Source organism: Neolamprologus multifasciatus, chromosome 7 (assembly GCF_963576455.1).
Source record: "Neolamprologus multifasciatus chromosome 7, fNeoMul1.2, whole genome shotgun sequence".
In the NCBI taxonomy this organism is placed as follows: Eukaryota; Metazoa; Chordata; class Actinopteri; order Cichliformes; family Cichlidae; genus Neolamprologus; species Neolamprologus multifasciatus.
The window spans coordinates 52973601-52996618 of NC_140445.1; the positions used below are offsets into that span (position 1 = coordinate 52973601).

At 38.6% G+C, this 23018-nt stretch overlaps 2 protein-coding genes across 3 annotated transcripts; both read right to left on the bottom strand.

Moving 5' to 3' along the window:
• Window positions 1–1235: 1235 nt before the first annotated feature.
• Window positions 1236–6159, bottom strand: tph1a (tryptophan hydroxylase 1 (tryptophan 5-monooxygenase) a). Of its 2 annotated transcripts, none has more exons than XM_085166376.1 (11): window positions 6050–6159; window positions 4170–4304; window positions 3886–4069; window positions 3699–3799; window positions 3539–3606; window positions 3261–3457; window positions 3022–3157; window positions 2811–2937; window positions 2610–2705; window positions 2255–2388; window positions 1236–2105 (listed from the first exon to the last, which is right to left on the bottom strand). In XM_085166376.1, exons 1-11 carry the CDS (start codon window positions 6137–6139, stop codon window positions 1931–1933), a joined length of 1443 nt encoding a protein of 480 aa, XP_085022502.1. In that variant the 5' UTR covers window positions 6140–6159; the 3' UTR covers window positions 1236–1930. The 2 variants fall into 2 exon arrangements, with proteins under 2 accessions (XP_085022502.1, XP_085022504.1); XM_085166378.1 differs by lacking the exon at window positions 6050–6159 and adding an exon at window positions 5045–6025.
• On the bottom strand, window positions 6064–20658 carry saal1 (serum amyloid A-like 1). Its single transcript, XM_085166379.1, has 13 exons — window positions 20512–20658; window positions 18361–18560; window positions 18113–18214; window positions 17404–17487; window positions 17214–17293; window positions 16849–16908; window positions 15745–15860; window positions 15484–15649; window positions 15237–15319; window positions 14937–15122; window positions 14323–14480; window positions 14123–14215; window positions 6064–13451 (listed from the first exon to the last, which is right to left on the bottom strand). Exons 1-13 carry the CDS (start codon window positions 20513–20515, stop codon window positions 13374–13376), a joined length of 1410 nt encoding a protein of 469 aa, XP_085022505.1. The 5' UTR covers window positions 20516–20658; the 3' UTR covers window positions 6064–13373.
• Window positions 20659–23018: the final 2360 nt, after the last annotated feature.

A 23018-nucleotide genomic window follows, 5' to 3' on the forward strand; every position in this document is an offset into this window, starting at 1 on the left:
AGCAGATACAATAGGGCCTTCGCACTTTTAGTGCTCGGGCCCTAATGATCAAATTCTTCAGGTGACAAATTTAGAATAATCTGGGCAGCACTATTATACTGCTGCCTAAGTTTTAATTTTATTCACCTTTTAAATATAAGATACCATTATGTGTGTCATTTCTTGAAGCTATAGTTTTGATGTGTTAAATCAGACCAATTTCTTAAGCTGGGCAGTAAATACTCTTTTCTGCTCTGTCTGTTGGATTACTGACCTCAGATATTCAAACTCATCCACCTTTGCTGCCTCTCCTCCTGGCATCTTCACTGTTCACACATATTTATTCTGTCTTCCTTCTAGTGACTTTAATTCCTCTTCTCCCCAGAGCATACCTCCATCTCTCCAGGCTCTCTTCCACCTGCTCTACTCCCACTACAAATCATACTGCTGACTGCAAACATCATTGTCCACAGAGACTCCTGCCTGTCCTCTGTCAGTCTGTCCACCAACCACTGAAAACAACAAGGGCTAGTCTCGGATGTTATCCCACCCCCACCTCACCACTGTCTTGCTGTCCTCATAGATGTCCTGCACCACCCTCACATATTTCTCTGGTGCGGTTCCTCTATTTGCACCCTGGCATGTGCTTTATCTCCACGTTTATCATCTGGACCTAGCACTTTTCCAGTCTTCATCCTCTTTCTCCTTAATAATCCTTTATACTTCCAGATTCACTAACTCTCTTTCTCATTTTCTTCATTCATCAGATCCTCAAAGTATAAATAAATAATATAAATATAATATAATAATAACAACATAATAAAAATGAAATTGTATGACGCCATTTACGTGTCCACGAAATGCGTTTAAGAGTCATTATTGATTTTTCTGCTACCTATCTTGGAAAGTTCTGTTCCCAGTTGGACGTTTTCATTAGGCAATAAGCATCCTGGCTCTCAGATCAAATGCATATTTTTTCTACAACACTTTATTGAGATTTTGCAAACTCCAGCCTCAAAATAATTGTTATAATCACTTTCAGAGTCTTCGCTGCCATCATCTTGCATCTCTATCATCAACAGCAGCAGCATCCTCAGGGTTCAATAACAAAGTTACATCCACAAGGACTAATAAAAGTAATAAATCAACAATTAAACAACTGTTTTGGCATGCTATAAACACACAAATGACTTTTTTATTCAACTTTTTTTTTGTTTGATTCATAACCTAGTTCTAATTTCTATATTTCTTTACAGTAGAAAAATAATGTTTTGATTTCTGGAGTTTTACAATTGAATTCAATTCAAGAGGAAGTATTAAAAATCATCACTGTAAAGTAATCGCTGACATGGGTCAAATCGATCATAATCAATCACAAGAGCATTCTTATAAGAACAGTTAGTTAAAGGTGTCACTTTCATAATTTCCTTCAACCGCACGCAAAAAAGGAATATTACACACACACACACACACACACACCAAAAGACAAATACAAAGAAGGTACATTTTAAACATTTCACTGAAGAGAGGAGTATTAAACATGAAGAAGAAGAATGAAATGATTTACAAAAAAAAGAAAAGAAAACTCACACAATCATATACAAAAGCAGAAATAACAATTGGAGGTGTCTGTAACAGCTGGAAGTGTTTCAAAAGTGAACTGAAGTACCATCAAAGCACATAAACTGTTTGCAATATAGAAGCTAAATAGTACCTCAGATTAAGCAGCTCTTTGGGTTTGTCGAATATCTTAAAGTTAGTGTCTAAACATACCTAGTGCACCTGTAAATTGTGTACGCTATATAAGCCATGCAGTGGAGACGACAGAACATTTTTACAAAAAACCGATGCACATTCATGTTACTGGCAAAGGACAACACACAAGCAAAGTCTCTACAGCAGTGCTGGGGATGACAGACTGTCAGTGTAACTCCATGTGAACTGTGCGCAGTCAGACACCCAGGTGTTTGTTCAGCCGGCTGAGTGCGTCACCGACGATGTCAAGCTCGTGTCGCAGCTCCTCCACCACACTGTTGATGCTGGGAGTGTCTTTTAGCACATCCACACTCTGGGTGTAGGGGTTGTATCGAACCGTGAAGGGACGCTTGATGGTCTTGGCAAACTCCCTGAAATGAACACAATATTAAATAATATGCTATCAGCAGTTTAGCTTAAAAAGCTTACAGCTATTCTTGCTGGGTCTACCTATATATTATAATGTATAAGTTAAATGCTGAGTGTTGTAGTCTTTACAACACTGAGTAATTAAGCTCACCTCATTTTGACTTTGGCCTCCTCAAAGCTGTCTGACACAAAGTAGACATCCTGAAACGTTGTGATGATGCATTCCTGCTTGGATGTAATTTTGGGGTCGAAAGGCATTATCCTTGCATTACCAGAGAGCGCATGCTGTCAGAGAGAGACACAGTGGAGATGTTGAAAACACAACTTGATCATTTAATAAATGTGCATCTATATTTTCTCAACAAAAAAAGATTATTTATTATGTGTCCTAAGGTGGAATATAATCAAGTTGGTAACGTAAAAAGACTATTCTGTCTGTGTTTTTAAAGCTCTTTGGGTAAAGGTGCCCACTGTACCATCCTACCATCCTGTTTGGATGTCTTTACCTTGAGCTCACTGATAGATGACAGAAGTCCAGCTCCATAAGCTCGCAGCTGCCCCTCTTGTTTGCATAGACCAAACTCCACAGTGAAGAAATAGCACTGCAAAGAAGAACACAAGCAATTAGGACAACCTTGTTGAATTTTGAAAAAGAAATATCTTCATAAATATTGTTTGATATTGTTTGTTATTGCAGTGACTCTTACAGTGGCCAGTTTTTGAACTGAATCATCGGAGGCTCCAAGTGAAGCGAGACCAATCTCCTGAGAAAACTGAGCAAAGCTGGGCTCTGCCAGCAGCGGGACGTGGCCCAGCAGCTCATGGCATGTGTCCCTTAATAATAAAATAAAACCAAATATTAAAACCAAAATTAACATTTAGATTACATATTTAGATATAGTGTTGGCTAGTACTCACGGTTCAGGGGTGTACAAGGGGTCGGAGCTGTGCCGCACATACTGGGTGCAGTGGAAAACGCGGAATGACAAACCAGCAAGAAAGTCACGGGGGGACAGGTAACCTGCCACAGGCCTGATGGTAAATCCAGTACGTTCTAGAAAGATAGTGAAAATATATTGCATTGAGTGATTGCACCATTAAAAGTGAACAAAATGATTTAAATCAAAGGAATATTTTAATCAAAATTGATAATTTACCTCTGAGGAAGCGTGACACATCTTCCAGCTGAGGGATGTTGTCCTCCCGACATTCACAATATTTGGACAGCAGTGGCAAGTTCTTCAAGTATTCCCGGCAGGCGTGGGTGGGGTACAGCTTGTTGAGCTCCCTGTACACAACACCCCAAGTCTTCACTTCCTCCTGTGTGAACTCAATACGAGGAATGGGATCTCCACTGGAAAAAGACAGAAAAAACTCCATAAGAATCATGATTTTTTTAAAAATACAATAGACATTTAAATAGATCAAAACTTACTGTTTGTAGGCCATGGCAAGATCTGCAAAATACTTTCGCCTTTTCCGATAGACATTGTCCTTGAAACCCTGATAAAGAGAAACGTAAAAATATAAAAATTCTTCATTTTAAGAGAGTTTGGTTTTGTTTGTTGAAGTGAGGCAGCGGGTTGATAATGTACCGGATGGTCAGCATCCAGTTCAGATCCATACATCAGGACTCGGTTAGCACACTTATCCAAGTCTGAAATCTTCTTTGGGAACCAGGGTACTTCATACATATCTGAGAACAGAAGAAAAAAGGTGTTCAAATTTAATGTTGTACCTTTAATTCAGCATCTGGAGTGTATTCACTCACTACTTTCTCACCTTCCTCGCGTAGACAGGAGTTATCTGGAGGGTCCATATCCACCACATTCACATGCTTCCGCAGCAGCTGGATGATTTCATTCAGTTGCTCGTGGTTGCTGTCACAGTCCACAAAAATTTCAAACTCAGAGTTGCGTCTTTTGGATTTCCTGGACTCAATGTGTACAAGGTTCACGTGGTTTTCCTGCGAGAATAGAACAAACGAATTCTTTATTCATTTCAAAGCTAAAAATGTGTTGCAATCAAGTCATTCTGTAAAAAGGAGCAGGGTTTGGGGGATGTACCTGGAAGAGTTTGAGTGCCTTTACAAGCCCCCCAACTTCATTCTTCAAGGAAAAGATGATTGTCGCTCTCTCTTTCTCTGATGAATTCTTCTTTTCGTTGTTTTCTTCAATTTTGGTGAAGGTTGACTTGTTTATCTGAAAATGATGAACAAAGACAGAGAGATTCAGTTGTGTATAATAGGGAGAACAAACAGTGGAGCAAATGAACTTTTGCTAGCCAATCTAAATTGGCTTTAAAATAATAATTAAGTCTACATATTGCACTTATCCACAGACTTGATGCAGAGCTTCTAATTACTTAAGACTATAAAACCATCCTAAATAACAACAATAATAATCCTATAAATATAAAGAGTTGCAGACAGTCAGTCAGTCTTTAAAACATACACTGGCAGGTATATTTGTTACTCTAAAGGGAATCATTGGCTTTTTCTTGACATCGCTGGTGTAAAAAATGAGTAATGGAAGTGCAGTGCATGCGCACAGGCAGGGCTCAGATTAAGGCTGACCAACTTCTTTGTCCAGTTCAGCACCTCGGATAGCGCTCTCACGTTGACGCGTGCCTGCGCGCGCTGCACACGCCAGGGGAAAATTATTTTAATCCTGCCTCAGATTTTAGCAGCGAGGCTGTTAAGATGCCAACAGCACAGAATAACTAATCTGTTTTGATTGACTCCAAAGTCTTCTCCTTTACTCTACCTGTATACTACTTATTGGGGTATTTTAAAAAAAATAACCCCCGCTCCCCCCCAAAAAAACTTTAGAATTTGTCATCAAACAATAGGCACATAATGCGAAAGTCCAACGCTTAGACTGGATTAAAAGGATCACGCCCCTCGCGTGAGACAATTAAATTCAGTTAAATTATTTCCTACCACATTTCGCCATTCGTACATGGTGTAGACCGCGCGGCAAACCAGTTGTCGGTGAGCCCTTGCCGGTAGTATCCCTGAAAGCATTAGTGCATGGAGTCTGGATCAGGGCGCTGCCCGAGGTCAACGTTTTGCGTCTCGGTTTAACGAAGATGAACTTGTCTCTGTCTCAAAGAATCGCCTTACAGCAATCTCATTTGGAGAGCGGGGAAGCCTATTATTAGCTCCCCTCCACTCTGAAATCTCGCCACACGTTAGGGAAGCGCTTAATCACTACAGCGCGCACGTTTTTTAGGCCGTTAAGTGGGAGAACATCGCTTCCTCTCATCAAATACTTTACTTTTTGTAGTTGTGAAATAAATACGATTTTTTTTTATCCAGGGGTATAAACGAGAAACATAAACAGGTGTGATCACATGTGCTTGCACGGGGGTATAATTTGTCCAGCTTTTACTTTAATAGGATTTAGTAACGTGTTCCGCTGTAAAATCTGCCTTAAACGTCGTTGATTTTTTTTACTCCAGTTTAAACATGTGTGTTTTTCTTTTTATCTCCATGTCTAAAGCAGCTGCGATATTGTCCTGGAGTACCTGTCAGCGTTTTCTATTTTCCCCTTGCATGTGCTTGGAGACATCACCTACTGCAGGTTGATCGGTTTATCTTTTATCTCCTCTGTCGGCGAATGGTGCACAGCGTGAGCACTGAAGTGTCTTTTATCATACCAAATTCAGATGTCTCTCTTTCTTTAACCCTCTTAACTCTTTGACGTAAATTACGGTATAACAAAACGGCTTAAATTAATCTGCGCTGACGACAAAGTGAAAGCTTATTCGATAAGATGACCCGCACCGATCTCCCCACCACTGTCCAAAAAAGTCACTTAAAAACAAAACAAAGCCAAAGTTCTTCATCTTGTTTGTTTCTATTGATTTGATCGAAGATAAAGGGGTTTCTTTAAGATAGAATAATAAAACCTTCCTTCTTCTTCTCTTTCTGGGAAGTTCTTACCTCATTGTTCAGCAGTTTTTCTTCGAAGCCGAGGTTCATAGAGTCAAAAGATCTTCCTCTACGTGGTCCTTCGATTTTGTTTGAGTACATGTTAAAGTGCTGCTGTTCTTGGTTTTTTTTTTGTTTTTTTGTTTTTTTTCCTTTCAGGCCTTTTTTATTTAGTTGGCTTTCCTCTTTGCAAAGTGGGGTGACTACCCAGTGGAGTGGCGCTCCGTGCTATTTAACTGCACTGAGAAATAGGGAGGGGGCAATAAGCTCACCCAAAGCAGCAAATGGAAAAGGAGCAGCAGCACCGCCCACACCATTAGGGGGAAAGGGGTGTCTTTTTAATTCACCTAAAGGCCCGATCAGTCACGAAATCAGATTTTACCAGGAGAATACCAATCACGTTTCACACCTAAGCTTTGCTCTCTCTCTCTCTTTTAAATGTTGGAATTATTTAGCTATTACTAAATATGTTAAATGTGAACTCATATTAGATTGGTACACAGAGGTCATTCTTATTGCTTGCTGACACCCTGAGACAAAGAAAAGATTGAGGTTTAAGATTTAAGTAACCCACCAGCCTTCCTCCCAGTGATCCAAACATGCCCCCCACCCTTCGAAATCCCGCACCATAAGCTCCTCTAAGTTCTTGCACATAACAGATATAATCTGCATGTTTTCCATTCTTTAACACAATGCACCTTTTTAAATGAGATCAAGACAGCAAAGCAGAGAGAGCTTCAGAGGCCTCTACAGACAGAATCAAGGTGAAGCGGCGCTGGATGCGAGAGACCTCATTACTTTAAACAGATAACACCACTGTTTACTCTTAAGCTTTAGTCACCTTACACATAGGACGGGTGAAATGTCTCTGGCTCTTAGCAAGCTCTTTTAGCTGCTCGCTGATCTAATGTGATGATACATGTGGCTAATGCACATGCTGTTTGTCTCAGGTGGTCCTGGGCTGTGTCACTCGTGACACGGACAGATGCTTTACACAACCCAAGCGGGCAGTGAAGGGAACTTCCTCCTCAGATGTTGTGTAAAATGGAGCTGGAGCTAGAAGTGTTCACCTGACAGCCTCTTAAGACTCGCACTGATGTGATGTGGCCATAAAGTTTGTAGCAAAGAACGCGTAAACATGTTTACCTTACTGTTAGCTTAAGCTCCTTATTGCTTCCATGTAGAAGGTGAACATTTCTGCTTCACTGTGCAAACACAATATGCACAGCCTGGGTAACAAAACACAGGCTGAACATAAACAAATCAGAATTTTATTAAATTACATAATGGTAAGAAGCACTAAAACAGGAACTCTGTTGTTTATTTAGGGAGATGAAATAAAAAATGTCAGTTAACTGTTTAAGTCCAGATACCCAGCTTTTTAAACCTAAGGATTTGTGATAAGCTAGAAGTTAAATTTCCCAATTTCCTCAATCCTAATTTTAAGAACATAATAATAGTATTTATTAGCAATAGGAAGAAAAAAACAAAACCTAAAAAAATACACTATATATATTTGTATATGTCTGTGTTTGTCTGTTCTTTTTTACATTTTGTCAGTTTGGTGGACTGCTAGAAAAAAAACTAAACTGATTCAACATGTCATAAAATATGAAGGAATCGGAGCAGATCATTTTTTTAAGAATATATCAGTCTCCATATGATGGAGTTTAGACCTCTGATAAAAGTCTTTGTAATCCAGAGGCTCTTTATTTACACCACAATATGCTGAAGGTTATTAAGAAGACTGCTGCTGTGTAAAGCAATAAAGAGTGCTCTGGCAGGTATTGTGGCCACTAGAGAAATGTTAATAGATGGAACATTTTTTTCCTCTGCAAAGTATTGTGTCTTGCCTCTTGAGCACGAGGAGAGGAAAGCAGCCTAATGAACAGTGTGTCAGTATTGTTCAGGGCTCTCTAACGAACGGTACCTTTCAAGAATCAAGTAAGACGGTGTTGCACACAGGGCACATCCAAATTCCCTCATAATATAATTTCCACAGATCTCACTTTTATGCTGCACAGGCCCTGTCTATGTCTTTGATGTCCTTGCATCTTGACAGCTCCAGGACCAGCTCCCCTTTGTTTAATGAGTGTTAGAAGCTATTAGAGTTCATGTTGGATCCAGTTTAGAAAGCATCGGTTTATCTGTCCCCTCCTGTCTTATGCTAGGAATATAATTTTCTTTTAAATCATGTTTAAACAAAAATCTAAACTCTTATTAACAATGACAAGTGGCTCGTGCCGTTTCTGCTTTACCACTCAGAGGGGAATTGACTCAAGATGCACTGAGATGGCTTTAAGCCAACAAGGGTCAGAGAGTGCAGCATGAATAAGATGGCTCATTCTAGTTCGTTCTCCTAATGACTCACCTCTCTTATGTGAACAGTAGTCTCTTGATAATTAAGATGAAATGCTACAGTGCAACAATATAGCTAATAATAAACATCAATCTGAAACCCTGTTGTCCAGCTGAAGTATAATAGTTATATTATTGGAAATTATATCATGAAAATTGTGCAAAACCTCTTTTGTGAACACACTCATCACACAAACCTTCTAAAATTTCAAGTTAAATTTGCAATTTTTGGTATAGTTACAGAAATACATCTACTTATACTCTTTTTTTTCTTGAACTCAAATACTCTTAGACTCAAAACAGATTTCTTCCAGCTTTTGATGAGGCTTTTCATGCTCTTCTAGAGTAAGATAATGAGACTACTCAACACATTAACACATCCGATTACAGAAACATAACCTACTTTAGAAGAAACCAGCCATGGGATTCTCTAAAAGGCCTGCTAGGCTCATCGGGCAAGAACAGTTGTTTTTTAGGTTTCAAAGGAAAACGCAGCACATAAGTCACTGTACACACTCTTATTCCTGTGGTTTGTGACAGACGTGACTGAGCGTGTTAAAGCTGCATGGTAGCCAGTCTGTCCCAGTTCTGTTCCCTTTAATCAGAGGGATTTATTCACAGTGTCTGAGCATCAAGCTGCAAGAGATCTCTCTGGCTAATCTCACCCATGGCTATGGCTAACACGCGCATTATGTGTATTAGAACTTACTATATCTCACAGAGTGTTTGGAAAAAGAACAACACTAACTCACTACAATAACAATGAGCATTCATGGTGCACTCTCCAAGGAGAGGTCAGGGGTCACAGTGCAGGAGGTTTTGCTCAATGATACTTCAGCAGGGCAGATGCCACCTTTTGATGCACTGAGTCCTTCCCTAGTTTAGAAATACAAGGTTTACATTTGCACTCACATGATCAGTATACACCAACAACAGCTACACATACGCAGCACAGCAAAAACGACACAGTAAAGAAGTAAAGGCTGAAAAAAACATGATCAAACATGCCTGTTTGTTTGGGATGCAATAAGAAAGATAATAAACACTTCTTGATGCATTCTCAATCATCCAGGAAAGTAAATCTCCAAAAGTTGATTCTGTTCATCTGGACGTAGTGTTTTGTGAGAGAAACGTTTCGTCACTCATAACGCTACGTCCAGATGAACAGAATCAACTTTTGGAGATAAGAAACACTTATTTATCATAAAAGATCAATCAAGATCTAATAAGGAGCTTAAATACAGACTGAATGTAACTATTTTGGTGTGCTATTATGTGCTAGCATTTATATGCTGATATAAAGATTATCTACAACTGCCTGCTATGCTGTGATATATACGATGTAATTATAAATACATATGTAACCATTCACACTGGACACGTACAGATTTTGTAGAGTTAGAAAAAAAGAAGGGGAATTTACCCTTACAATTAAGGCTTTATTTAATATCACAGTAATTTGATTAGTTAATTGTGTGATTTTATAGTAACTTTATTTATTAATGAATCGAGTGATTTATATGTATGTATTTATTCATTTATTTAGCAATTTTGTAATTTGACAGGCTTCAGTTCAAGTAAAGTACTGATTATTCTTCCTAAATAATAAAAGTTATTAATAAAGACATTATTGGAATTTGTTTAATGTGTTTTATTGAACAAACTCAGCCACACCACATTTCTTTTAATGGTATATCAATAGTAAGGACTTGCATTTCATAGGAAAGCTCAGATACACGAGTGGGTATAAATGAGATCATTTGAGTGAATGTTTCTTTTCATATTGTAGGAAGATGAACGTTACCAGTGTGATGGGATATCTGTGCTCCCTTCCCAGCAGCTGATTATAAGACCAGTGTTTGAATTTCCAAATATCCAAGGTCTTCTAATAGCACTTCATCAATAGAATTCCAGTCTTTCACCTAATCCTGAGCTCTGTTTCAACAACTAACTAATCAGAGCAGTGAATGGTCAGCTTGCGTACACTTCCTGTGACAGGGCTGCTTCTCTTTAATTAGCTCCATTTCTTTCAATGCAGAACAAACAGCAACATATGCCACTTGGTGACAGGCGTCAGTGTACACAAGAACCGGCTAGAGCTGCGCCCATAAACACCTGCTGCATTCAAAACAGACGAGTTGGACGTGATGCAAAAAAATGATAGAGCATCACTGAACATGTTCCGCATGTTCTGTTTATTCTGGTGTCATATCAGATCATGTAAAAAATACAATTAGTTAAAGTGATGGCAATGGCAGTATTGCATCCCTAAATGTAACAGATTCACCAATACAAGCAGCTTAAAACACAATTCAAGGAAAAATATAAAGTTTTTTTTTTTTTTTTTTTAAACACAGCACTTCTTTTTTACTTCTTGAAAAAACAAAAATATATTAATTCATTTACTAATGTGACACTAATTTATTTTATGAAATCATTTGCCTTCATATAAGCAGAGTGTGATTACACTCTAATGATGATGTCCAGATCAAGGCAAACAAATATAACTCTCATAGGCTGATGTCAAACTAATATGAAACAGATTAATTCATTATTCTTAATTTATAATTATTATATCATTATAATTGATTTATTTGGTGATTCAAAACCTTTCCACGTCTCTATAAGAGATTGAGCTGCTAAGTAGCGCCCATGCTGTGTATTTTACCATTACAATATCCTTCCTTGATAATTTTATTAAAGAAGTACAAAAGGCAGTTAAGGCCAACGCAAATATCGTCGTAGCCACATCACTTTTTTGCAAGCAGGAAAGGTCAGAGGCTTTGATATCCAGGGATACCGTGAGGGGAACATTTTCATTGTCAATCTGTTGACAAGAGATAGAAAGCCAGGGAACTCAGGAAATGAACTGAAGGGGGCTTTGATTGCACCCACTAGCATCACGCGTCTTTATTAACACGCCTTAACCAGGCGGATCTGAATAGGATGGGCCTTGGAATCAAAGGATGGGGACGTGACACTGCACACGCATTCTTCATCCCTTCATTATCGCTCATCCTCCCCCAGCAACAACCGCTAGAACAGTGTTGGGGCCATTCTGCACACTTGTGACAGCTCAATTATGATAACCCTGGAAAATGCACTTAAAGCACATTGAAAGATCAAGTCACAAAATCATAAAAATTAAACGTCTGCTGATTTTGACAAATTCCTTTTAATCTTAAATAGTCTTCTAATTTCATTGATGCGGTCCCTCAATTTAATGTTTAATGTCCGTTTCTTGGTGTCGAAGAGACTTTTATTAACTCCTCAGTCTCTCAAAGAGAACATTTCCATGTCAGTGTTTTATAAAAGCCCTTTCACAGGATGTGACCTTAAGGTTAATCCAAAATTCAGTGTGAGGGAAAATGTTATGTAATTTAAAAGACCAACACATTTGTGGGCAAAAAACAAAGAAATCACTGACATCCAACATCAGGCTCAGACAGATCTGACATGCCTCAGTGCCAGTGATGTGTATAATAGGCCATCCATGCAGCGAACAGCCTGCTGTGTTGTGTTCACGGAGTCGGATCATATCAACTCTACATGAAGAATGGCAGACTGACAATAAGGTTTGGCAGGGCAGCAGGAAACATCTGGGCTTCACCCTGATCTCAGTGACATGACACGCCTGGAAGCGAGGCTGCGAGACAGAGTAGCGAGCACAGTGCAAGTCACTGGCTACTAGCAAGCTTGACAGGCCAAGCGCGATTACACTCTAGCCATTTACAGCACAAACAGGTCATGACGTCTAGATCAAGACACTGGTTACCTCAACCTACGTGGATCATGGGTGTAGCTGACGCTCAAACACGTGTTTTGTTCTGTTTTTTCTCCCCCACACAGGGCGATCTGTCTCACGTACACTCGGGATTTCCATTAGAAAGAGCGTTCACATCAATCCAAGCTTTAATTAAAAAGCTGCTATATTCACAGAGCCTTCCTGAGCTTTGCTGGAAATGCGCAGGTTCTCCTGCTCTTCTCAATGAGTGGGCAAAATGGGGTATTTGGAAACCAAATGAGTTCATTGTTGCCAGGCTCAAGCCTTTCATCTAATTTTATTGTCCTTACAAGAGTGACTGTCACCCTCTGGTAAACACTTGATGTTGTCATCAGCATTAGCATCATTACTCATATGCTTAAAAAGGTGAGCCCATATACTTATCTCAGTTTTATCTTAAATAAATATTTATATTTTATTTATTTAATTAGATAAAAATCTAGAATTAATCAAATATACATACTTTTAGAGTATTTAAGAGTGCATTTTGAAGTATTTTAGAAGTAAGCATACAGCTTTGTTAATGTTTGGTTAGAAATTTCTTGTCTCAGCCTGTGAGAAGATATTTTCTCCTGTGTGTGTGCCTGACAGACACAAGGAAAGAAAAAAGAGACAGTCAGAAGCATTTAAATAACCAAAGTGAGTTCATTTACTTATAACCAAATATATAACTACTACCTTATATTAAAAAAAACACTTAAAATTGTGGTTTGACATTATTAAATTTTAGTGCCAGTTGGCTGTCTTAAAAGCTCTAAACTGTGTTGACTGAAGTTGAATGTTAAGAAAAATACTTTATTCCTCAAGAATCTGGAATCAGAACGTAGTATTAATAATGACTTGAATCCCTCCTTGCAGATTATTCAGCTGTTTCTTTTTGCAATTTCTACATGGAAAAAAAAAAACTAAAAAAAGGCTTAAAGACAAATTACTTTTAATTAAACACTGTATGTAATTAAATACAAAAATAGTATTCTAAAAAAAGGCTTAAAAACCCTTTAATTTTCCAGACTTAACTTAAAAGTAGCTTACAATATTCAAATACATGACAGTTTGCCATTCGTGATGTTGTCCTTCCAGTGGAAATGCAAATAGCTCGTTTTGAAGCAGGATCTTTGGAGAGGAAATACTGGCTGCTATAAAAAGCAGAGGTGAGAGTCTGAATGAGTGCTGAACACTGATCTGCAGGGTGCTTCAGACGGGACACTGTGTCCTTATCACATCTGCCAACTGGGGATCAGCCTCTGACAACACGGTCTGCAGGTGCTGAAACTGCACAAGAGGAGGAAGGGCAGGGTGGAAACATAATGTTTATTTTCCACAGGAGCTGTGGGAGTATGGCAGCAGTCCATCACACATCCTGATCTGACACAAGCTCTAAAATAAGTCTTTTGCTGTATTAATAGCATTACAGGTCAACAATTTCTGCCTACAGTTTACATGTATCACAACATCTGGACAAGTATTATGTGATGTTTTTTAAATAGTATAGTAGTATTCTATCTTGAAAACCCCCCAAAGGTATTAAAGTATTAGAAATTCTGAGCATTTGCTTTTTATACCCAGTGAAGAATGTCATTGTTCATTTTGCTATGAATAAATCTTTTTTTCAGTAAATCTTTTCAAAATAATATAAATTTGAATTTTAATCGGAAGGTTTTAGGATTTCATGATGAACTGTGACTCACTGTAACATACCTACAAGGACTCCAGGTCTTAAAAATCTGACTGTAACTCTATAACATGAGTTTGTCCTTCTCAAGTAAAAGCAATAAGTCTGTGTTAAAATATTTAACAAATTGTCCTGTTATTTCTGACAAAACAACAAACAGTTTGTTGTGTTTGTGCAAATGAAACCTGAGTTAACTTAAAACCCCTTTGAACGGTATCTGTTCACATGTACGTGTCTCATTGTAAATGAACCATTTAGAAGGAGCACTCACTGAATTCTTAAACTTGGGAAGTAAAGTGGCAGCAGCTGCGAGGCAGGTTTTCTCTGTGAGGTAAACTTTCTTCACCAAATCTGCAACTGTGTCCTAAAATGGGGGGGAAAAAATCCATATCCAAACCTTGGTTTTTACTGGCTGCTGATTAAAAGGATCTGGCCCACAAAAGTGAGCAAAATAAATTCCTTAAATATTACCTTTTGAATGTGAATGAAGAGGTCAGCTAAAAACTCTGCTGTGATCTCTGCAACGGTCTCGAGGTGCTCATCTTTTTCATCTTCTTTGGTTGCACTCCCGTCTTTGCACTCATTTTGGTACTGGCATACCCGCAAGATGCTCCCAATGAGAGGCAAACCTAGAGGTATTCAACCAAAAACGCAGCAAATTAAAAAAACAAAATAATGTTTATATTCATTCATCACCCAAAAAACTGAAACTGCATAGATGGGTCATCCTTTTCAAAGAGACTAAAGCCCAAACACTTCCTCACAGTTTAGTCTTTGTTTACTGTTTGCAGTCCTGTTCACAGCTTAATGAGCTCAGCTGAATGTTTGTGAACACTGGTGACCTCTGGTGGTGTTTTAAGCCTCAATATGACAACAGCTTAACAGACAGACAAGTCTAATTTTAGGATGGCACTGAAAAATCATACCGTGATATACAGCAACATTAGTTTAAACTAATTATTCAAACAATGGGGTGACCACAAAATCTGCTTTCTTCACTTCCTGTATGGCTATCAAGAGGACATATTATTATCTGCAACATTCTCTGTGCAGCTAAACATCAGTGTAGCTTTATGAAAACTTACTTGTGTCACTTTTGCTGCACCACTCATCGTGACATTTATAAAGAGCCTGCAGCACAGCAAGTGCTTGGACCAGAATGCTTTTCTGTTCATGCAGTACAACTGGAAGATCATTTGGCTGGCAGAGGTCCTCACACACGACGTCACAGACAAACTCCCACACAGATTTCCCCGGTCCATCAGAAGCAGCTAAAAGAAATACACAAAGTCTAATTTTAAAAGACAACCGCTTCTCTATTGTTATCTGATAATGGTTTAAGTACAACATTTCAATAAAGACCTTTCAGTACTGAAATGCCTCACCAAAAACCTGAATCCCCTCATCTATAGTGGTAAGTAACTGGAGGATATGAAGGTAAACCTCTAGGCCCTTCGGACTCTCTGATCTGTGAAAACAATTTAATACTGTGGATTCTTGACAATCAACCTCACCTTTAATTTCACAGGTACACTGTATTTAGTTTAACTCTGCAGTAAGAGCCTGGTTAAATGATATATGTAATCAAAAACAGTAATACAAATACTTCATAAAACAGATTCAGATTCCCACCTGAGCTGCTTGGCTGCCTCAAGAAGACATGAGGTCATCTCCAGATGGCTTTCACCATCATCCCCCTGCTCCTCATCAGGCCGAGCTGTGATCCAACTCTTCATTAACTCTTCATCAAGGTCAAACAATTTGTCAACTAGTTCTCCCACCTTCTCAAGCAGATCCGCTGTAAACACATTCAGTATATACTTATAATGGTAAGTTTACAACACACTCATGAAATGGACTAAAACTGGAATTAAACAGAATAAAAATAAATACTATTGGTGGAGCTGCACATGATGAAACAGAGATTGGAGCGCACAGATATGTGCTGTCGTATTCGCTGAAGCCACAGTGAACAGACATCTTTCTGAGAAAGACAGGTCAGCAGCAATCTGCAAACATCATGAGGAAATATGAATATTTCTCATTCCATTTCTCTTTTTTTTTTTTTTTTTTTCCCGCCTGTCCCATTTGGTTCTTTAGCCGTCAGAATTGTTGTCTGAAGACCAACAAGGATACCCAATGGATTTATTTTGCCAAATGGATCATCATGGCATTGCCGTATTGGTCCATTTGATCGACCTTTGTTTTTATTATTTATTTTATTTTCAGTTGTTACAGACGGGACAGACATGAGTGAGGGATAGGAAAGGGAGAAAGAAAGAGGAAGGAAAAGAAAAACAGAAGGGGAGAGGGACAGTGAGAAAGGGGGGAAAAAAAATATCTCCGGGATCACCTGTTGAGAGAAAAAGAATAGAAAACAAGCAAAAAAAAACAAAACAATGCAACATACTATACACAACACCATCGCATTAATCTAGCTAAGTGTAAACAGCAGTAAATACTAAATATTGAATGTTGTTGTGCAGCACAGACAGCGCACAATGTGCTTTGAAGTAGCAGCCAAGAAAGGTGTGATTTAAGTCTATGAACAGTGAACACCCATGTGCACACCTGTGTGGATCGGCGCGCTTGTATTCAAATGGTTTCCCCATGTAATGGTCTGCTAGAGGATGTAGAGAGCCATAGCCCCGTCCCCCAGGGCATGAAGCAGGCATGGAGGAGATCCAGGCCCCAGACATCCAGAGGCCCCAGAGTGCAAGAGCCCAAGGAGGACCACCGGAGGGGCATCCGTGCCACCTTCATGGGAAGGGCTGAGGATCCCCAGATGAGGGGTCACCCAGTAGCCACCGGGCAGAAGCTAGAGGGGGCTGCACCGGCGTGCCCGCCGGCTCCGCCGGCAGCCAGCTGTGCCAGCTGTGCCAGAGTGAACCGAGCCGCAGGCACAGAGGCCGGAGGCCCGAGGGCCCCCCGCGCCCCGGAAGAGGCCTCTCATTCCATTTCTCTATTTCACACATCTACGTAAAATGCAAATCTCACCTGCTTGTTTCCAGCAGTGTTGGAGGATCGGTATCTCCCAGAAGCAGCAGCAGCACAGACCTGTGGACACAAAGAGTAGATTGAAACCCATTTATGTACAACAGGGGTGGGGAGCTCTGGGCCTCAAGGGCCAGTGTCCTGCAGGTTTTGGATATCATCCATGGTCAACAAACCGGAATCAAACGATTAGGTCATTACCAGACATCTGGAGAACTTGTTGAGGAGATAATTTAAACATTTGAATCCGCTGTGTTGGATAAAAGACACACCTAAAACTTGAAGGACACTGGCCCTTGAGGCCTGGAGTTCCCCACCCCTGATGCACAACATCTATCAAAGAACCTTTTTTTTTTTTTTCTACCCACCCCAAGTCCTCATTTTGGCTCAAAGTCATACAAGTTTCAGGAAAACACGAAATGTTCCCAAGGATTCCCACACTAATTTCCTAGAGGAAGAAACAGAAAGCATTGTATCAGAAATGTATTAGAAAATAAATTAATTGTTCTGGATTTATTCTGGTAGAGAAAGTATGCGTAAAAAAAGGATTTCACTCACTGTAAGTCGTGGACAACGTGATTTGGCAATCACTCCTAGAAGAATATCTGCAGCTTTAAATTCCTGCAGAAAACCAGCCACATCCTACAAACAGGTGGTAAATAAATATTCAGTTAGTAAATATATAAACATTTAATTAATCACTTTTAACTGCAGACCACGTGAAAGCCAGGCAGGTAAAAACCCGCTTTATTTGCACTGCTTTGTAATTAAATTATTTAAATGCAAAAAAGATAGCTATTATAAACTTGGTTGTAATAACTCATACCAAAACAAGGTGTGATAAAAACCAACTTGAGTTTGTTGACAAAACTACTTGCAGTAAAAAATAGGCAACGGGTGAAGTGTCTTGCCCAAGGACACAACGACCGAAACTGTCGGAGCCATGGCTTGAACCGGCAACCTTCCGATTACAAGACGAACTGCCAACTCTTGAGCCACGATCGCCATTAAACAGGACACTAGCTGTATGCATCATGTGTGACAGAGCAATATTTTAAGCTTTAACATCATTTGGTATTTGGAAAGTTTACCTGCAGAAATGCAAATTCTATTGTTATTTTTCAATTTTTCTTTAACGAGTGATTGATTTTTCTGTTCTACTGGGCAGTATATTTACCTCGATGCCACTTGTTCAAATGAAACTATTCTCCTTTAACCAGGAAAACAAACAGCGTGTGGTCTTTGGAACACAGATGAGAAACTCTACCTTATCCATTGCCATATCCCACACTCTGCACAAGTCTTCCTCCTCATCATCAGATAGCTGCATTGGACCTTCACAGCTCTCTTCTGAATGCTCTGTGACCATCTGTAAGACAATTTTACAGGCATTAGCAAATGCTGCTGTAACACTGCACACTTTCACCTACAAAACCAACAAACCGATGCTTGACTTAAGTGCTGAATGAAACGTGCAATATTTATCACTTCAGTTTACATCAGCAGCCTGCCTACATGGATGAGACGAGTCAGGGTGCTAAAAAGCCAGTGCTTGCTGTAAACAGTGTCTCCAATGGCATCCACATCTTCATCCTCCGCTCCATCTGCTGCGTCTGGGGGTGGTGATGGGTTACGGTCCATGATAGGAGACTGCGTTTCAGCTGGAGGGGATGAGCTCTCTTTCTCCACTTGCCCAGCACCGTCAGCGCCACCATCTGAGGAAATAAACCAAGGAACGCATTACAGGAATGATGAAGGAGATTATCAGCCAATATTTTGGTGTTTCTGAGTTCTACAAACTTCTCCGTAGCACTTGATGTAAAGGGTCAGTGATTATTCAGATCTCTTCAGATTGAAAAATTTAACATCAGTAAATGGCAGCAAAATCTAAGTCATTTTACCCCTTAGTTCTGTTAATACCCTAACAAAAGCACTTGATCCTCTATCTGCATATGTACAACTGTAGTTAAAAAGCTTGGTGTTTTAATAGCTACTTCCTTGCATTTACCAACTACAAAAAACTTACAAATTATCCATGCTTGTATTACCTCTTATATAAAATACTATAATTCCCTGTACACACGTTAATCCAATTCCAGTCATTCTTGATTGTCAATAGGACTGTGTGACACAAACAAAATGTTAAAAATCCTGATACAAATCATTTCTTATCCCGATAGCAATGCATATAACAATATAGTGCATTTTCCGTAAAAATGAGGGAATAGTTTATATTATCACCACATCGAAACTACTATTTATATTTTTACATTTAAATTAAATAATTAAAAATGAATTAAATATGGGCCTTACATGGCATTATCCCGTTGTGACACACATTAGCTGGCCCCAGTCACGCAAGAGCTTCCTCAGCTATCATTACTGCTCCTGTATGATTGTTAGAAAACTAGTTTGTCTGCAAATATTGACTACAGAGTGTCCAGTCTCGGATCAAGTGTGCCATTAAGCTCATACAGAGATGCGTTGTTCGGCTTGTCGTTGCAGTGCAGCATGCTACATTGCAGATTTCCTCCAAAACTTCGGCCCAACACTCATAATGTGAACGCAACAACTCAACTTGTTTGAAGTGTTTTCGGCTGGGCGTCGTGCTCCTTAAGTCTAGTGTTTTGAACAATGCATGAAACAATATATTTATAGATGTAGGTTGTAATAGCCGCATCTCTCAGGTCTGTTTCAGGCCATTGCTGGATTTTGAGTCAGTTATCTTTTTTTGTTGTTGTTGTTTGGGTGATTGATAGGTCAAGTGTTAAGTGGCTTAACAAACAAACAAACCAGGTACAAAGACTGGACTAAACCCTTTCTCCTTGGAAGCAAAATATGGCCAGGATGGCTCAAGAATTTGGTAACCAATACATTTTAATAATTTTTGAGAGCCCTTTAAGGATCAGCTGCGTGATATATTAGAGATCGATTATCTTCATATATGTCCTCATATTCAGCTCCCAAACCACACCTAAAAACCCAAAGTGGCTGGGATTTCTCTGTTATAGCCTGCAAACTCTAGAACAGTCAAGCCTCATAGATTTCCCCCCCAAGTCCACAGTCAAGGTTTTTCTTATTTACTCTTTAAGTTTGTTAGGTTTTTATTCCACTTGTTTACTTTACATTTCCTTTTCGTTATAATCGTGCTTTTGTTCACGTTTGCCTTATCTTTTACATTAGACGTTTGCAATGAATCGCATTTTAACTTGAACTTGTTTTTATGAGTTGTTGTTTTAAAGTGTGCCTCATACGCGACAGCCACTGCACTTGACATGCTCGGAGCATTAGAATGACGGCATACCTTAATTTTACAGGTATTTATCCGGACAAGGAAAAGGCAGCCATCCCTCCGGGCACTACGTAACGTTAAATGTACCGTGTCAGGGTTTGAATACAGTTTATAGTTCACCACACAAAGCTTAAACAGATTACAGTAAATCTCGTTGTATCATTTCAGTGTCATGCTAAATATTGAAACGCTAAATATCAAGAAACAACAAAGGCACACCCAGTAAAAGGCAAAGGTGGTGCTTATAAATACTAAATGTTGTCCATTTCACGTTCATTGGTTAAGCATTGCTGGTTAAGCTAACAGCTATAATTAGTTATTAATGGTGGATTTCTATCTAACTTTTGCGGGCAGACGCACACTTTTTAACTCACCCATACTGACCGCTCTTGACTACCGTTATTAGCAGGTAATTAAAGGCAATATCATCGGATGCTTTTAACTTTTCCACCACAGCAAGCCGCTCGGTTGTTTCAAACAGCCTCCATTTAGTACTAGTGGGTATCTGCGCATGCGTGAAACCAGGACCAAGCTTCCTGCCACCCGCAAATAAATAACGCCATCTGCAGTGCGCAGACGGAACTACGTGTCCACATGTGAGAGAAGCGAAGCTGGTAGTGGATTGAATCTGCAAGATAGTGTCATATTTTAATAATTCTAAGTTGATTCTGAAAACTGTTGCACTTACAGCAAAAAACAAACAAACAAACAAACAAAAAAACGCACAGAGAGGCTTGTAGCATGTCTCTTTCTCCTTCTGTAAGGCACCTCCCGCTAAACAGCTTCTCTGTCCATGAGGTTACATAAAGGGCTGGGTGTCGTCACTGATTTCTATAATCAATTCGATTAAATTTTGACCCAGACAATCAGAAATATTAAAATTCATTTATCAGAATGTTTCTGCAAACATGAGGGCTTGAACTCACTGTACACAGTAGTATCTAGGTTATTGGAATATCAATTTACTTGCTGAAAACATAAAACAAGTTTCTGTTGTATTAACCAAGGCTGCTTATTAATTTAATGCTGATTTGATGTAAAATCTCCAAATAATATTAGAAAAGCTAAACCGGGGAAATTCAATTAAAATTGAAGTCCAGTCAGAGAAAGTTTCCTCAAAGAAAGGTTCAGAATATCATGATGCTCCACATGCATTACAATGGAAACTTTAAAAAAAGTTTTTAATACTATATTTTTTTTTCCATAGTACACCAAACTATATAAGCAATACAAATGTATAATTTATAGATTAAAAAATGTTTTAATCTATAAATTTATCTTTATAATCTCAAATATATTACGAAATTTGACTCATATCTTAAGAGCGTGCTTAAGTTGCTTAAGGACTTTATTTTATTGGTTTAAGCAGTGTTGAAACAAGTATCTAATGTTAAATAGTATTATGTCAACAGGGACCCACCTCTAATCAAAATTGTCTTGGAATAATTTGATGAGTGTACTGTCCTCCCTGAATCAACACCATGTATACTCTTAGACAGGAATAGCAAAAGACTTCTCATCATGCAGCTGTCCTCACTTGGGAGTGGTTCAAAGCCCTGTTTGCACTAAGAAGAGCTTTGCGTGCAAAATAACATTTGATTAAACATATGTTTATCTGTAGATACATCTAATCACAGATAGCCTGGTTACATCCCTGCTCACCAGAGGAATGACTGCACCAGCTTCAGTAATTGATGACTATACAACTGCTTATACTTGTACTTGTGACGCACAATGCTCAAAAACTCTTTGACTTTTGCATGTAGGCAAATTTGTAAATTTAAAGCAGTTTGTAAAAATGCACATTTCTTGAAATTTGTTGTTAAGAAGAAACAAAATACATCACAGGACATCTGTGATTTTTGGACAGTAGAAATTTAATAGTGAATGTAAATCATCATAATCATTCTTTGGGCATCTCTAAAGCTGCCCATCTTTAGTTTTTCTCTCACCAAGCTACTGATCTTTTATCCCATACAATTATTTGGTAAGCTGGGCCCAAAAGCCAGATGTTTGGTAGAATTTGGTAGAAGGTGTTAAACGTAGCCGAATGTGTTCTAAAAGCAAACACAAACCTACTGTCCAGACTGTGTGTGAGAGTTAATTAATTATAATTAATTAATCCTTATATAATATATAATTATATTTGGCCCGCGAAGCCATACCAAATTACTATTAGAGCTGGCCTGCTGGTATTATACAGCTAATATATATATTGTTTAGTATTAAGCATTGCTTGTTCCATATTCAGTTTTTCAGCAAAACGTGTCCATAAGAAAAGATTCATTCTTATATCTGGAGGAATAAATATATTTCAATAAATATTAACGTTAGCCTTTGTTCCAGTTTTGAATTTTGGCCCACTGTGTATTTGAGTTTGACACCCCTGTCATACATTATCGTGATACAACACATCGGCAATGGTGGTCACCAAGGATGTAGACCAGTCAGTTTATTTGCACATCCTGTGCAATTCATGAGCCACAAGCAATTTAGATAGTGCCTTACACACTCTTACTGCACTACCAAATATTAACTTTAAGTAAGTAATATAATTTTATGATATGTTTTAAAATATATTTTATTGTCAAATGAGAATGTCTTGATTTTATGGTAGCATTTATTGCTTTGTAGGATTTTAGTTGGATTTAGATATTTTAAATATTGTGAAAACAAAAAATCTTCACTGGAGCTGTGTGGTTGAACATATTATAATTTCATTCGCAATTCTGGATATCAAGATATGATCACTGTACCACAATTTGCTTTGCAGAGATGATTTTTTATTTTTGTTTTATTCACTTTATTTTTTTTCTTTTCCATGTTGGATTGAAATAAAGTACAACAGAAAACTTGAAATACATTTAAAAGTTTGATAATT

Excerpts from the sequence above, each read along its gene's own strand:
- tph1a (XM_085166376.1), bottom strand. The coding sequence starts at position 6,139 with ATGTACTCAAACAAAATCGAAGGACCACGTAGAGGAAGATCTTTTGAC. Across the intron at positions 3,158-3,260 it reads TGTGTCACGCTTCCTCAGAG|AACGTACTGGATTTACCATC; the intron begins GTAAATTATCAA and ends CTATCTTTCTAG. Across the intron at positions 2,706-2,810 it reads CAGTTCAAAAACTGGCCACT|TGCTATTTCTTCACTGTGGA; the intron begins GTAAGAGTCACT and ends TCTTCTTTGCAG.
- saal1 (XM_085166379.1), bottom strand. Across the intron at positions 15,320-15,483 it reads GAGGCAGCCAAGCAGCTCAG|ATCAGAGAGTCCGAAGGGCC; the intron begins GTGGGAATCTGA and ends TTGTTTTCACAG. Across the intron at positions 14,481-14,936 it reads GTGCAGCAAAAGTGACACAA|GTTTGCCTCTCATTGGGAGC; the intron begins GTAAGTTTTCAT and ends GAATACCTCTAG.